Source organism: Fusarium tjaetaba, assembly GCF_013396195.1.
Source record: "Fusarium tjaetaba strain NRRL 66243 chromosome Unknown NRRL66243_c0000092, whole genome shotgun sequence".
Classification (NCBI taxonomy): Eukaryota; Fungi; Ascomycota; class Sordariomycetes; order Hypocreales; family Nectriaceae; genus Fusarium; species Fusarium tjaetaba.
The window spans coordinates 220,438-234,226 of NW_023501288.1; the positions used below are offsets into that span (position 1 = coordinate 220,438).

A 13,789-nucleotide genomic window follows, 5' to 3' on the forward strand; every position below is an offset into this window, starting at 1 on the left:
AGACAAGCTCATCAAAGGAAGCTCGTACATCTAGTAGGCCCCAAACCTGGTTTTTCTGTTGACAGCTGAAATGAGAAAAATATGCAAATGCCTTGGATCTGTCAGTTCAAGTGAGGTTGGGACCCCTCTGAGTGGTTTGATTTTGATTACATATGGCCACGGGTGGAATTGTTTCAGGCGTAGCTGGAGATTGACCAGGGCTTTGGTCTCCCTTCCCATGTCTTGTCTTGCGTGCTGCCTGTCACTTTGTCCTCTTTGCTTTTGCTGTTATACTCAGCTCGTAATTAATTAATTTATCTCAGTGGTTTAATACTACAACAGTCGGATCCGATTCTCGGGAACTCCTCAAACCTGGTCTTGTCCTTTGTTGAGGGGTTTCTCAGCTTCAGACACAAAAGAAAAAAAGGTCAATGGCGCCAAGACAGTGTCATGACTGGTATCATCATGAGGCCGAGGATCTTGGCAGCAGAATACTTCATGAGATGGTGGTTCTCAGTCAATGCTCCATACTTATAAATATTTCACGGTATATCAGATATCTTGATCGATATTCGTATAATAGCCGCCAAAGCCGTGCCCATACCCCCAAGGGCCCCAACTGACATCCGGGACGTAGGGGATCAAGTCCGAGCCGAAGTTACCCAAGCCCGAATAATTAGCCTCCCGCCCTTTTCCTTGGCTGGCGGCCCGACACAAGCTTACCTCGTGGACATGGCCATGAGGGTGAGTTCTAAGGTCTCGTGATGATTTTCTACAGCGAGAGACCTTGAATCTTGGATCTCACTAAGGAAACTGTCACCGACTATTGATCGAAAGTGCGGAGATTTTGTCTTATCGTGATCCAACTCGTGATGTGACAACGTTGTGTTTCATCTGTATACAAAGCAAGTCAAGCCACTGCATCAGAAGTGATCATAATCATCATGCGAGAGCCAGTTCGTGCCTGTCAAGCTTCATATCTCATTATCAAGACTGCATGGATTTGGGTGAGCTGCTTATTTATTTATTTACTTACTACCCATAAAGGTGCTCGTCAAGGTTGTTCATTACCTTATGCATGTGTCGTACTTTCACTCACTACCTTACTCACGGCAATGGAGCCACGATCCATCTTGTTGATACTGGCCAAGAACCAAATTGTCGGAGACAGCGAGTTCTCGACCTCAACCCCAGTCGGTCTCGAGGGATGCTCTTGGGGATTATCTCGCCGATCTCTGCATGCGAATCAGCCGTTGGACAGTCGCTCAACCTCAATGGGGCAATGATTGATGTCCTCGGGGAATTTGGACACCATTAGGTTTGATGATATCTGATTTCCGACGCCTACCCTAGATCTCCATATTTTACCAGCGACTGCATTCGATAATTTCTGCTTACGGTTGTACGCATCAATATTGACCACTAATCATGCTGGAATATTCCGTCGTAAATGCGCATACACATCATCTTGGCTGCCTTGTGCAACAAAAGACTCAATATCGCCACTCACCCATCCCTTGACTCCTCACCTGAGAACACAAACATTCAATGAATAACAGCCATGAATTTTTCGCGCCCAGTATAAGCCCTGCGTATAAAGGGTCAATTTTAATGCAAAGTTAAACTTTGATGTGTTGGTTCCATCAAATTTCTTCGTTGAAGGCTTGCAAAGACCCCGCTGAGCGTGCCACGATTTAATGTCGCTACTGTTGGTCAGGATCAGCAGCGACCTGATTGGCTGCCCTGGCGAGTGTTACCGCTGTATCGGCGCTTAAGTTTCAAAAACACCAATAAGATCTGTGACAAGGAATTGATAGTGCACAGTTGCCAACAATTGATCAACCAACAGCTGCAATGTCCAGCTGATTTGGAATTATCAGCTAAATTAAGACATAACTGCAGCTGGAAAGTAACCTGTCAAGTTCACTACCGAAGCCACGATACTCAAAGATATTAATAAGTTGTCATTTATTATCATTAATTGCATCGAGCCAAGTCCTCGTCAGAACTCAATTCGAGCCTAGATATTAAGCCAGAAATAGGTAGCCAAACGCTCACATTAGTCGCCGCTAATTTTGGCATGCCGGAAATACTTCATACCAACCCAAGCGACAACAACCCATACCCAAGCCATAACGCCTGTGAGGATGATCAACGCCGGATAGTACCCCACGATTGGTAGAGTATCATCATCTTCGAACTCTGGCGGCGCATACGGCGTCTTTCCCACGTCCCATGCCCAGCTCCAGAGATCAAGACATGATCCCATTCCTACAACGAACACAAACCATGTCACGCATAGGACAACCCATCCCCACCATTCTGTTTCCGCGTAGTCCCAGTCTTCGTGAGCCGGGAGTGTGTTGGATGAAAGACCACTGAATGATAATGGCGACTTTGCCCGGTTGGCGGGACGCCTTCGCCCGTGGGATGAGGCTGATCCTAGACTATTGAAGTATGAATCCTGTCCAGAAGACATAGACAGGCCTTGCCGAATTGTTGACGAGCTCCCCGGTATCTGGAGCATATCTTCATCGTCCGTCGATGTATAAGATGCCCCATCTTGATCCGCAAGTGATATTGGGCGTGTTGTTTGTGATGCTGTTCCATTCTGAGGAAGTACTGGTGCTGTCCCAAGTCCTCCAGGGAGAGGGGTGAATCCATTGACCAAGTTCCGTTGACCATTGGCCGACGTCGCGTTCAAGCCCAAAGAATCTATCGATGATGGGCTTTCCGTCTTTACAGCATTAGGGTCGAGACCAAACGCAGCAGCATGTGAAGTGTCAATGCTCAACGGTCGGCTCTCCCTACGCTCACGTTGTGCTCCTCGACCAAGTAGCGCCGCTTTCCTAAGTGATCCTCTTCGTCTTCGAGTTCTTTGGTACTGTATTACGCTCGCTGATGGTCTCGCGGCCGGGCGAGGAGAAGTTGGAATGCCATTGTCGTCGATTGCATTTTCGGTCTGGTTGTGTCGCTTTTCGGGGGACGTTCTCAAAAAGGGGAACTTGGATAGTATGCTCGAGTTCGAGGAGGTTCGTCGGTGGGATGAAGAAGGCGTAGGTGAGGTATCACGCTTATGATGAGAAGTGTTTTCCATCACGAGAGTGTAAAGAAGAGGTTGAGCACAGCAATCGTATTGAATTGCTATCGCAAGCTTCGAACGACTGGTAGTTGAATTATTGAGATGGAACAAAGAAGCGAATGTGACTGGTTCATGGCAACAGTCGAATGCCGCGAATTGACATTATTGAAGGAGAATAGTTTGCTGCATGACTCCTACACCCTTCCGTCGTTGTTTATGTCAAGATTATGGACGTTGGAATAATTATTGAAGCCAGATAGAACCACATGAAGCTAATGACGACTACTTTGAGGCTTGTGTCCATGTACGCCACATCAAAGACAAGGGATTCATCAACCCACTATACCGGACATGGATAGTCTAGATAGTGCTCTGTGGCTGCTTTCTAACCCCTGCATCTTCCACAGCACCCCTGAAAGATCCTAATCTACCCCCCATCGGTCCGCCTCCACAACCTAATGGCTCAGGTAATGGATATCGCGACGTCAACGCATTCCAACTCATCAGGCTTCTTTTTCACGACTCGCGCCATCGACGAAACCAGGTTCTGTGCGACCCAAACTCTGGGAAAACCCCCATGACATAATTTTTCAAGCCTCTAGTTCAGAAATAGGGGGTTCCTGAGATCTTCGTCGACCTAGACCGAATCAAGAGGCGCGATATCCGAAAACAGCAGCAGACACATGTCGGACTATCAGGGTGCTTCTTCTTTTCAGAACCTTCGTCCGCCGAGTTTGGTCATTCAGGGCGACAGCGACGACGATTTCGATATCACCAATCACGAAGCGTTTATTGATTTTGGTGCTGGCCAAGAGAACGACTCTGTCGCGGTAAATCGACAACTCAATCGCGAGGCTATCGCTCAGAACTCGGCGACTTCGAACCTCCTCATTCCCTCTCCCGCGCCTGCGTCTTCGTCTTCGCTATCGCTTCCAACAATGGGTGGTGAAGATGAGAAAGGGGACTCTGCTGCGTCCCCTGGATTTAAGAACCCTTTTAACTTCCAGACGCAAGTCATCTCTACAGGGCCTGTCAAGTCGGTACGTTGATCATGTACATGTCCCAACTTTGGCACATGCTAAACTCTTGAAAGAACATTGGACAGCGTCGCGGACATAGATACAAACATAGCAGTATCTCCTCACAACATCAAATCTTCAAAGAGCCACCGCAGAGGCCGCCTCCCGTTCTCCCCGCTTCTCTACCGATCCCGACCATTCGCGAAGCATGGAAAAGCATGACAAAAGACCAACGCATCCATTGTTACTGGAGTATGTGCCATCTTGCCGTGGCTACATATGTTTTCTTCCGTTCAGAAGGGTCCCTTGCTACAACAGCCCTCTCGCACCTCGTCTTTTTTGACGCTGGTAGCGCTGCTGTCTGTGTCATGGTTGATGTCCTCGGCAATTTTGAAGTTTGGCGACGTAGCAGTATCCGACACCCTTTTGGCCTCGAGAGAGCAGAGGTCCTTGCTGGGTTCGCCATGTCTGTTTTCCTTCTTTTTGGAGGATTTGACTTGATCTCTCATACTCTCAAGCACTTCCTGGAGTCTCTTGGTAGTCATGAGGCTCATCATGAACATGGTCATGAAGGCCCAGATGGCTCTGTTGACCTTGTATCTGCTGCCGCAATGGTGAGCACACTGGTCTCGGCATATGGCCTTCGAAACCATGCTCGCATTGCTAAACTCATGCGTGTCTCGTACCTTGCTTCTCTTCCAAGTGTTCTTTCCAACCCTTTCCACTTCCTCACACTGTCCTTCTCCGCTGTCATCGCTCTTCTTCCCCTACTCTCTATCTCGCTCTACACATGGCTCGACCGCCTCATCTGTGTCGTCATTGCTTTTGCCATGTTTGCTCTGGGAATGAGACTCGCCGTAGCTCAGGGTCTGATGCTACTGATGTCTTATGGCGGCACTGGAGGCAACAACGGTGTCAGTGCCGTTCTGAGAGAGATTGAGACCGAACCTAGCGTGGTGACCATCGATGATGCCCAGTTCTGGCAAGTTCACTATGGCCTCTGCATGGCCAACCTCAAGTTGAGTGTTGTTAAGGGCTACGATGAAATGTCACTCAGCAAGCTACGGCAGCGTATCTCCGCCTTGATTCAGAACAGATTGGGCGAGGGATACGGCCATGGCGGCAGTATTCGATGGGAGGTGACATTACAAATGACCACTGAAGGTAGTACATAAGAGCAAGGAGCTTTCTGTTGTTGGAATAATAATGATAAATTCTGTACATGATGATTTACACAGTCATATATATCTGGAGAACATAAAATATAGCGTCATTTTAGTAGTTATCGTTATTTGAGTAGACTGTACTATTCAATGTTATTGAGGAGGGTATCCTGGCGCGCAATCAAGCACTTCTATACACATCCTCATACAACGTGCCCTCTGCATCCGCCTGCCATCAATCGGTTTTGCATACATATATATGTTGACAAGATACAGTTAGAGAGACCAACAAGTCCCCCTTAAGCATACCCAACAACCGCGTTCCTCAGGCAATTTTGTCTTGTCTTTCTGGTTGCGGTAATATTCTAAAATCAACAACCAAGCATTCAACTCCTTACTCCCAGTATGACCTCATTTCTCATTTTTAAAGGGGAAGCCTATTTAGAACAGACCCCATCGGCTCTGCTTGCGGTCCCGTCGCGAGCCGGAGTTTCCTTTCTCGCGATCGCGGCCCTCAAGCTGTCGTAGACTCTCCATCTTCTCAAGGACCAACTCAAGCAGCTCCTTGCGGCGAATAACCTCCAAGTGTCTGCGAATCTTGGGATCCTCCTTGGCGAACTTCTCAATCTGATCCTCGGACAGGTGACGTCCTAGGCGAAGATCAAGCTCTCGGGGAAAGTTGTAGTAGAACTCGGAAAGGAGCTCAACATTGAGAAAAAGAACGGCAGTAGATGCTAGCTTAGTGGCAGCAGCATCGAGGAATACCTCGGGGCAGTAATACTTGTTCTTGGGGTCAGCACACTGCTTAGACTTAACAGCCAGCAGGCGCATCTTGATGATGTCAGCTCTGTCGCGCAAGAAAACAGCCTCACGTCCTGTAAATTCGTTAGTATCTAGCCTTTTGGGAATTTGTGGTCAACTTACCCTTGCTCAGGAGAGCAGCGCTGAAGCCGCCAGCGCCGCTACGGTTGTCACCTTCAACAGCGACCTCACTCTTGCGTGCCTTGTCGACAAAGGCCATGACTTCCTTGATCTTTCGGCGTCCGCCGACGCTATCTTCCAAGTTCTTCATCGCCTTCTCGCAATCCTGGAGTTCCTTCTTGAGTACACCTCCAACGTGATCACGACCCTTTGTCCACTCCCGATCCTCAAGTTCAATCTCAAACTTGTAGGGCTTGATACAGTTTTCCACTTGGTCGCTGGTGCTGTAGAATCTCTCGTTCAAAATAGTAGAGGCAGCCTCCATGATGGCCTGTCGGGCGAAGGGGTGGCTAGCGAAGCTGGAGTTGCTGATAAGGGAGTCGATGTGAGCCTGGATAGAAGACGCAACTGCTGTGGTGGCCAAACGTCCAACACCAAGCTTCGTAAGCGCGGATGTGGAGGCATCCAATTGTCGGTGCCAGTAAAGGGAGTCAGCAGGAGCCTTGGGAAGATCGGCAAGGTTGTCAAGGTCGGGATTGATGGGTGAAAGGTCATCGATGGGCTTGTTCCAATATCTGGCAGCTAATAAATCGAGAACCTTCTGGTCGAGCTCGTGCTTCAGAAGCTCATGCATCTGAGGGCGGCCGAACTCCTCTGCAAATTGCTTGAAAGAGTGCTTGAAAGCGTCAAGGCTCTCCGCAAGGTAAGACTCGGCTGAAAGAGGTCGGTCGTTGTATTGGACCTTGAACTCGTAAGTGGCCTCCTCGAGTTCTTGTCGAATAGCATCACTGGTGCTTTGTAGGCTGCTCGACATGGTCTGTTCCAAAACGTGCATAAGCTTCTTACGCAACGTGGGGGTTCCAACATTGACACCGGCCTCAGAGCCGAACTCCATGGGGTGAGATGAGAAGAAAGCTTTCTCGTGTTTGACGATTTGTGAGAGTAGGTTAGTGTTGCCCATCTTAAAGAGGCCCTGGTTCTGAGGAGCCTTAGGAACAACACCAACATAACCCAGTCTCAGAGGGTATTGCTGGTCGTTCAAAATGCTTGCTCCACGGACAGGGTCAACCAAGTCCATCTTGGTAATAACACCGATAGTTCGCTCGCCTCGGGGATCAACTCGGCGAGATGCTCGAAGAGCAGTGGAATTTGCAAGATCGACATCTGCAGCTGAAATGGCGAGGATGACATTAGGAGGCTGAATGTACTTGTCGCAGAGTTCGGAAATCTTCTGCTTCAGTTCCAGAGGCTGGTTTTGTCCCACAACTTGGATGTAGCCAGGAAGATCGATAAGTGACAGGTCGGGAACGTTGGGGGAATAAATTGTAAGATGAATCGGGTCGTCGGAGACACACTGGCTACCAGGAACGGCAAGGTTAAGTTCAGTCAACGTTCGCTGAATAGATCCGAAGTCGGAAATACGCCTCAATCCGAGATCAGGAAATTCACCATACTCCTCCCTGGATGAGGGTGTGTTGACAAGTGTCAATTCGATCGGCCTCCTTGTAACCATATTGGACCCCTTGGGAAGAAATTCGTGGCCTACGATGGCCTCCAGGACGGAGCTCTTTCCCGAGGACTGAGAGCCGATAACCACGATAGAGGGGAGTGTGAGGGTGCTTGACTGGTCAACTCTCTGGAGAATGCTTCGGATCTCGATCATCTTCTTGGTCAGAACCATCATTTGGTCATCCTTGGCCGCTTGTTCGCCGTTTCGAGGGTCCTCTTCATCCGACTTGTCGTATCCGTAGGCGGCGGCTGAGGCACCAACAGCAGCTGCGGCACCGAACTTGCTCTGCTTTGGCTCACCACCACCGCCCGAACCTCCCGAACCGCCAGTACCGATATCTTCTTGAATTTTAAATAGTTGCTTGGCCCAGTCGGGTAATTCTGCTTTTTCTTTCGTGCTTTCCCATCCTCGGTTGACCTGATCGGCGATATCCTTGGCACCTCCGAATAAGCTCGAAGCCGTACTCGATATGGTATCTGTAGTTGTGTTGAATAAATTCACGGCGAACGTACCGGCCTCTGCGTTATATTAGTAAAACCGTTGGCAACTTTGTTATCCAAGTCTTGACGTACGGGCAGCTTGGTATTGTACCCAAGCAAAAGCACCAATGGCCACACCGCCAAACATTGCCGGCACCCTTAGAAATTTGACCATCAGCTTAGGTAAAAACCTCGCGAAGGAGGCATTCCTCGTAGTAACAGCATTGTGAAATGCATTTCCACCCTGCCACATTCGCTTTTGGGTGGCTCGTATCGCAGCATCGGCTTGAAGAAGTCCGCCAGTAGATTGGCGATGCAGGTGTCTAACGGGAAGAACCGCAGCGCGGCGTGGGAGAGGCCGTAGCCCTGCAGCGAGGACTCGTCCGCTCATGATTGTCGCTGGCCGTTTTGCAATAGTTCAAGATCAAAGTCTTGATGATGAGGGCCGACGACGCGCCCGAGTTGTTGGTGACAATGACCGAGGCAGGCGAGGAGCATTCAAGGTCGGGTGAGTTGAGCCGCTTTTTAATGTGGTCTGTTCTCCCGATAACTTCTGATATCATTCGTGCCGCCATTTCGAGAACGAGAAGCTAATGCGGGAGTTAGGTAATCAGCCCCACTACATTTCATGGCGGCTTATCGGCGCTGAGTTTACTGATAATCTTGTCAAGCATTTCGGCAATTGTCAAAAGCAAGGTCTCAAAAACCATCATCTTTCTTGTTCGAATAAGAGGCAAAGTACTGCCCCAAGGACCCAAAACTTGACCCATCGATCGCCCATGATATCAATATCGATACTATAATTGATCTATGTCCCAGAAACAAGGGACTAGGCTTTCGTCTTATCGGCACGTGATTGGCTTATCGGTCGCAAAATTTCTGGTGGGGCCAAACTTTTTTGAGTATTGAGAAGATCGTGTGTCGTCCTGCTACAACATACTCAACATAACTTCCTCAATACCGCTTCCTTGGTACCACGACCTTGTCTATACTGCCAGAACTCTCATATGAAGCCCGGAGTCTACGAATAAGGGCTTTCGAAGAGAGTTACTGCAAGTCACCAAGATGGCGATCCAGAAGAAGGTAAGTCAACCAATCTTTTCTTCAGCGAGCAGCCTAACAATGAACTTAGCATGGCAAAGGGCGTCTCGACAAGTGGTACAAATTAGCAAAAGAAAGAGGATATCGAGCCCGCGCAGCTTTTAAACTGATTCAGCTAAACAAGAAGTATGGCTTCCTCGAGCAGAGCAAGGTCGTCATTGATCTTTGCGCTGCACCTGGCGTAAGTCTTATGATCACCCCCATCCCATGGCTTCTTAGTAACGACCTCAAAAGAGTTGGCTTCAGGTGTGCTCTGAGATTATGCCTCGCTCGAGCTTGATAATAGGTACAGATTTGACGGCTATCAAACCAATTGCAGGCGTCTTGACATTCCAAAGCGACATAACGAGTGATGCGTGCCGATCCACGCTTAGACAGCACTTGAAAACGTGGAAGGCCGATACCGTGATACACGACGGAGCTCCCAACGTTGGAACCGCCTGGGTACAGGACGCTTTCGACCAAAATCGGCTCGTACTCGAGAGTTTACGTCTGGCTACGGAATTTCTGAAGGAATCTGGAACCTTCGTGACGAAACTGTTCCGCAGTCGTGATTCGAATGCCCTTATCTGGGTTTTCAACCAGCTATTCGACAAGGTGGACACAACGAAGCCGCCCTCGAGTCGTGCTGTGTCAAGTGAAGTGTTTTGCGTATGCCGTGGATACAAGGCTCCAAAGCACCTGGACCCGAGATTCCTCGACCCTAAGAGCGTTTTTGCTGAACTGGCTGGCCCGACACCGAATAACGAGGCCAAGGTCTACAACCCTGAAGTCAAAAAGCGTAAGCGAGATGGTTATGAAGAAGGCGATTACACGCAGTTCAAGGCGATGCCTGCGTCAGAGTTCATACAAACAACAGACCCAATCGCTGTACTTGGTTCATACAACTCCTTGACTTTTCAGCAACCACCCAATGGAGATGTTGCGTTGGCGGCACTTGACAAACTTCCCGAGACAACAGATGAAATTCGAAACTGTTGTTCAGATCTTCGGGTACTGGGACGAAAAGACTTTAAACTTCTGCTCAAGTGGCGGTTAAAAGTTAGAGAGCTGTTTGGATTTCAGAGCAAGACTACTCCAGCCATTGAAGAATCGGAAGAAGTGGCTGAAGTTGAGCCAATGGATGAGGAGCTAAAGATTCAGGAAGAACTTCAAAACATGAAGGAACGAGAAAACACGAAACGAAAACGAGAAAAGCGAAAGGAAAATGAGCGAAAACAACGTGAGGTAGTGCGCATGCAACTCAACATGGGCACACCTTTTGACATTGGTCTAGAAGAAAGTGGACCAATTGGCGAGGGGGCAATGTTTTCACTCAGGAAAGTCGACAAGACAGATGCCATGCGGAGATTGAATCGTGGCAAGATGATTGTTCCCTCTCAAGCGACCCGGAAGGAGGCCGACAGTGGCCTTGGCTCATCAGGAGAGACGGATGATGAGAGTGACCCTGAAGAAGATCGCCTGGAGCGAGAGCTTGAGTCCATGTACGACCAATACAAAGAGCGCAAGGCTGAGGTTGATGCAAAATATCGAGCCAAAAAGGCCCGTAAGAATTTTGGTGATGATGAGTGGGATGGCCTGTCTGGCGAGGAAGCGGATGAGAAAGATGGTTCTTCGGAGCTTGAGGAGGACAATTCCTCTTCCGACGAAGAAGACGAAGCTCCTGCAGAGGGACTCATCCGCGATCTGGATCCTTCAAAGGGGGCGAACGGTTTATCGAAGCGAGCAACAGCTTTCTTCAACCAAGACATCTTCTCAGGCATAAGCGGGATCTTACCTGAGCAGGAAGATGCTGCCGAAGACAGTGTGGACGAAGAAGTCAACCGAGATGCGGCAGCTATTATGGCCCAGCAAGCAAAGAATCGCAAAGCTGAGACTCCTGCTAAGTCTACCAAGACCAAAGCGGCCCAAGTCGACTCTGACGCTGAGATGGAGGACGATGAGGATGGGTTTGAGGTTGTCAAGCGAAATGATGATGACGATTGGGACAAAGGCACCCGACGAGCCGATGGAAGACCCGGTAAGTACAAGACTTCTCAGACAATGGCGCACAGCACTAACAGCTACGCAGATATCGATATTATCACTGCTGAAGCGATGTCTCTTGCCCACAGGCTCGCTACTGGTCAAACGACAACACATGATGCTATTGATGACGGTTACAACAAGTACGCCTTCCGCGATAGGGACGGATTACCAGACTGGTTTGTGGAGGATGAGTCACGACATGATAAGCTTCAGAAACCCATCAGCAAGGCTGCTGCGCAGGCGATCAAGGAGAAGATGCGAGCTTTCAATGCTCGCCCCATCAAGAAGGTGCGCGAGGCTAAGGCTCGCAAGAAGTTCAAGGCCGCACAGAAGCTTGAGAAGCTCAAGAAGAAGTCAGAATTACTCAACAATGACGAAAATATGACCGAGAAGGAGAAGGCTGCCAGCATCTCGCGCCTTATTTCGAGAGCAGCAAAGAAGCCCCAGAAGCAACTGCCCAAGCTCGTTGTCGCCCGCGGTCTCAACCGGGGCATCAAGGGACGTCCTAAAGGGGTTAAGGGGAGGTACCGCATCGTAGACCCCAGGCAAAAGAAGGAATTGCGAGCGCAGAAGAGGATTGCCAAGAAGAAGAAGTAATCATGGGTGGCAACGGGATGAGGCGTGGATATAGATTTGGTGTTTTGGTTTTTTGTTGTGTGGGGCGGATTTCTAGACTATTTTCTATTTCCCAAGCTTATATCACGAACAAAAGTCGATGTAGGATAAAGTGGACCTGCAAAGTCCAAGTCATACCTAGTTTAAGGGTTCTGATTAGCATTGTAGGGGCAATCAAAAGTATATGGTTTGGTACCAGTAGTTGACAGCGAGGACGAACCCTTCGTCTTCCTCGGCGCACGATTGGAGCACTTTGTGATACCTAGCCGATGCAAGTAATTAATGTTTAGCGGAAAAAACAGGCTTGTAAAATGACTTACCACATAGCAGGAAGATATAGCATGTCCCCGGGCTCTAACGTGACTCGTAAAGGCCGGGCAAGATGGGAGAACTTTGTTGCATTTTGTTCAGGTGTATCCGGATCCCAAATTGCGAAAGGAACAGCTTCATCATCAGGATCCATCTTTAGCTCCATGCCAATATCTCCGCGCGTGTACGTTGCGGGCTTGAGAGGTTGCTCGTTGACGCAGGGGTGGCATAAAGAAGGCAGTAGAACGAAGTGCTTTCGTCCCAGAATCTGTACATAAATATTTTCGTAATTGTCTTTGTGCATAGCTGTAACAGATTTGGAGTTACCAATCCAAAGGTTTACGGCATCGGGGCTCTTGTCGAGTGCTATTCTTGCAAAAGGGATGTCCTTTTGTACATCCGAGAAGAGAGTAATGTACTCTTCGCGCAGGTTGTCATTTTCTCGAGAACAATCAGTAAAGCCTCTAAGAGACAAGTAGACTAACTTACGAGTCTGGGCATATCGCACTTCGGCATCGGGAGGAAAGTCAGGATCTGCGCCCTGACGTGCTACATACTCAAGTAGCTCTTCAAAGGGTTGATCCTCATAGTGAGGCTTTGCAAAGACCAATGATTCTTCACCAAGTGGCACGGTAGGCATATCAGCATTGCTGTCAGAGTCAGCGAACAGCTCCTTTCATTACTCATATCTAGCAGAGGGAACTAACCCATATGGCGTGACAGCAACATTCACATTCTGCCCTTTCATCACAGAGAGCAGATACGCAGAGTTCCAATTCTGACAGGCTTTCCATGACGAAGCCCCGCCCCTTATCACGAATGGTGTGTTGCGAGCAACATATCGCATGAATTCTAGGGGACTTGGTTCATCGTGGAGCTCATCAATACTGTTGCTGTTGAGTTCGTTGAAGGTGGAAATGAGATTCTCAATGGCTTCGTCCGTAGACAAGACATTGCTTCTTGACATGTTTGCAGTTGAAACTGCAAAGGCACTTCTTACGGTGTTGCCGGATCATTCGTCATGTAAGAATGTCAAGGTGAGGTTTGGCAGATTAACAGATGGGCAAAATGAAAAACTCCGACATCGAACCTCAAATTTGGGGTTCAGCGAATCATCTATCTGTATGGGGTACAATATTATAGGAAATATCTCTCTAATATAGTAGTTGATAATCCAATAAATTACATTGTAGCGATCGAAGGAAATTTGAGCTCCGTATTGATGTGTTTGTGCAATATTAATTATGACTACCTACCCAGGTTCTTTTTGCAGATATCTAATGCTGTTACGATTATCATGCTAAGACATTGATCGGTTGACAATTCGTTAATTCTTGTTTAAGTAATGAAGCAATCTTTTGAACTATCTTCTACTTGACCTAATTATTTGGAGGAAACTTAGAAGCTCAAGACCTGTACTATAGGGTTTCACCTGTTAGGTTTCAGTTGACATTTAAATAAATATGCCATTGTGTTGTACTCCGCATGACTCGAGAATTTGAATTTGGGGAAAGATGCTTATGTCATCATTTTCAGTCCTTAGCTCATGCGGCTCTTTGAGCCCTCCACCTTTTCAGGTCCCG

The 13,789-nt window shown here is 48.4% G+C and overlaps 5 protein-coding genes across 5 annotated transcripts; 2 read left to right on the forward strand and 3 right to left on the reverse strand.

Moving 5' to 3' along the window:
- Positions 1–2,038: 2,038 nt before the first annotated feature.
- Positions 2,039–3,076, reverse strand: FTJAE_4978 (uncharacterized protein; the record flags this gene model as incomplete). The annotated part of the gene is made up of 1 exon (XM_037351437.1): positions 2,039–3,076. The coding sequence occupies one exon, from the start codon at positions 3,074–3,076 to the stop codon at positions 2,039–2,041; it is 1,038 nt and encodes a 345-aa protein (XP_037207987.1).
- Positions 3,077–3,744: 668 nt separating this feature from the next.
- Positions 3,745–5,255, forward strand: FTJAE_4979 (uncharacterized protein; the record flags this gene model as incomplete). Its single annotated transcript, XM_037351438.1, has 2 exons — positions 3,745–4,101; positions 4,155–5,255. The coding sequence occupies 2 exons, from the start codon at positions 3,745–3,747 to the stop codon at positions 5,253–5,255; spliced, it is 1,458 nt and encodes a 485-aa protein (XP_037207988.1).
- A 429-nt stretch (positions 5,256–5,684) lies between these two features.
- On the reverse strand, positions 5,685–8,544 carry FTJAE_4980 (dynamin GTPase; the record flags this gene model as incomplete). Its single annotated transcript, XM_037351440.1, has 3 exons — positions 5,685–6,118; positions 6,168–8,192; positions 8,247–8,544. 3 exons carry the CDS (start codon positions 8,542–8,544, stop codon positions 5,685–5,687), a joined length of 2,757 nt encoding a protein of 918 aa, XP_037207989.1.
- A 674-nt stretch (positions 8,545–9,218) lies between these two features.
- FTJAE_4981 (SPB1-like protein) lies at positions 9,219–11,879 on the forward strand (the record flags this gene model as incomplete). Its single annotated transcript, XM_037351441.1, has 4 exons — positions 9,219–9,236; positions 9,286–9,435; positions 9,651–11,274; positions 11,326–11,879. The coding sequence occupies 4 exons, from the start codon at positions 9,219–9,221 to the stop codon at positions 11,877–11,879; spliced, it is 2,346 nt and encodes a 781-aa protein (XP_037207990.1).
- Positions 11,880–12,071: 192 nt separating this feature from the next.
- On the reverse strand, positions 12,072–13,173 carry FTJAE_4982 (phospholipase; the record flags this gene model as incomplete). The annotated part of the gene is made up of 4 exons (XM_037351442.1): positions 12,072–12,159; positions 12,218–12,647; positions 12,696–12,856; positions 12,914–13,173. The coding sequence occupies 4 exons, from the start codon at positions 13,171–13,173 to the stop codon at positions 12,072–12,074; spliced, it is 939 nt and encodes a 312-aa protein (XP_037207991.1).
- Positions 13,174–13,789: the final 616 nt, after the last annotated feature.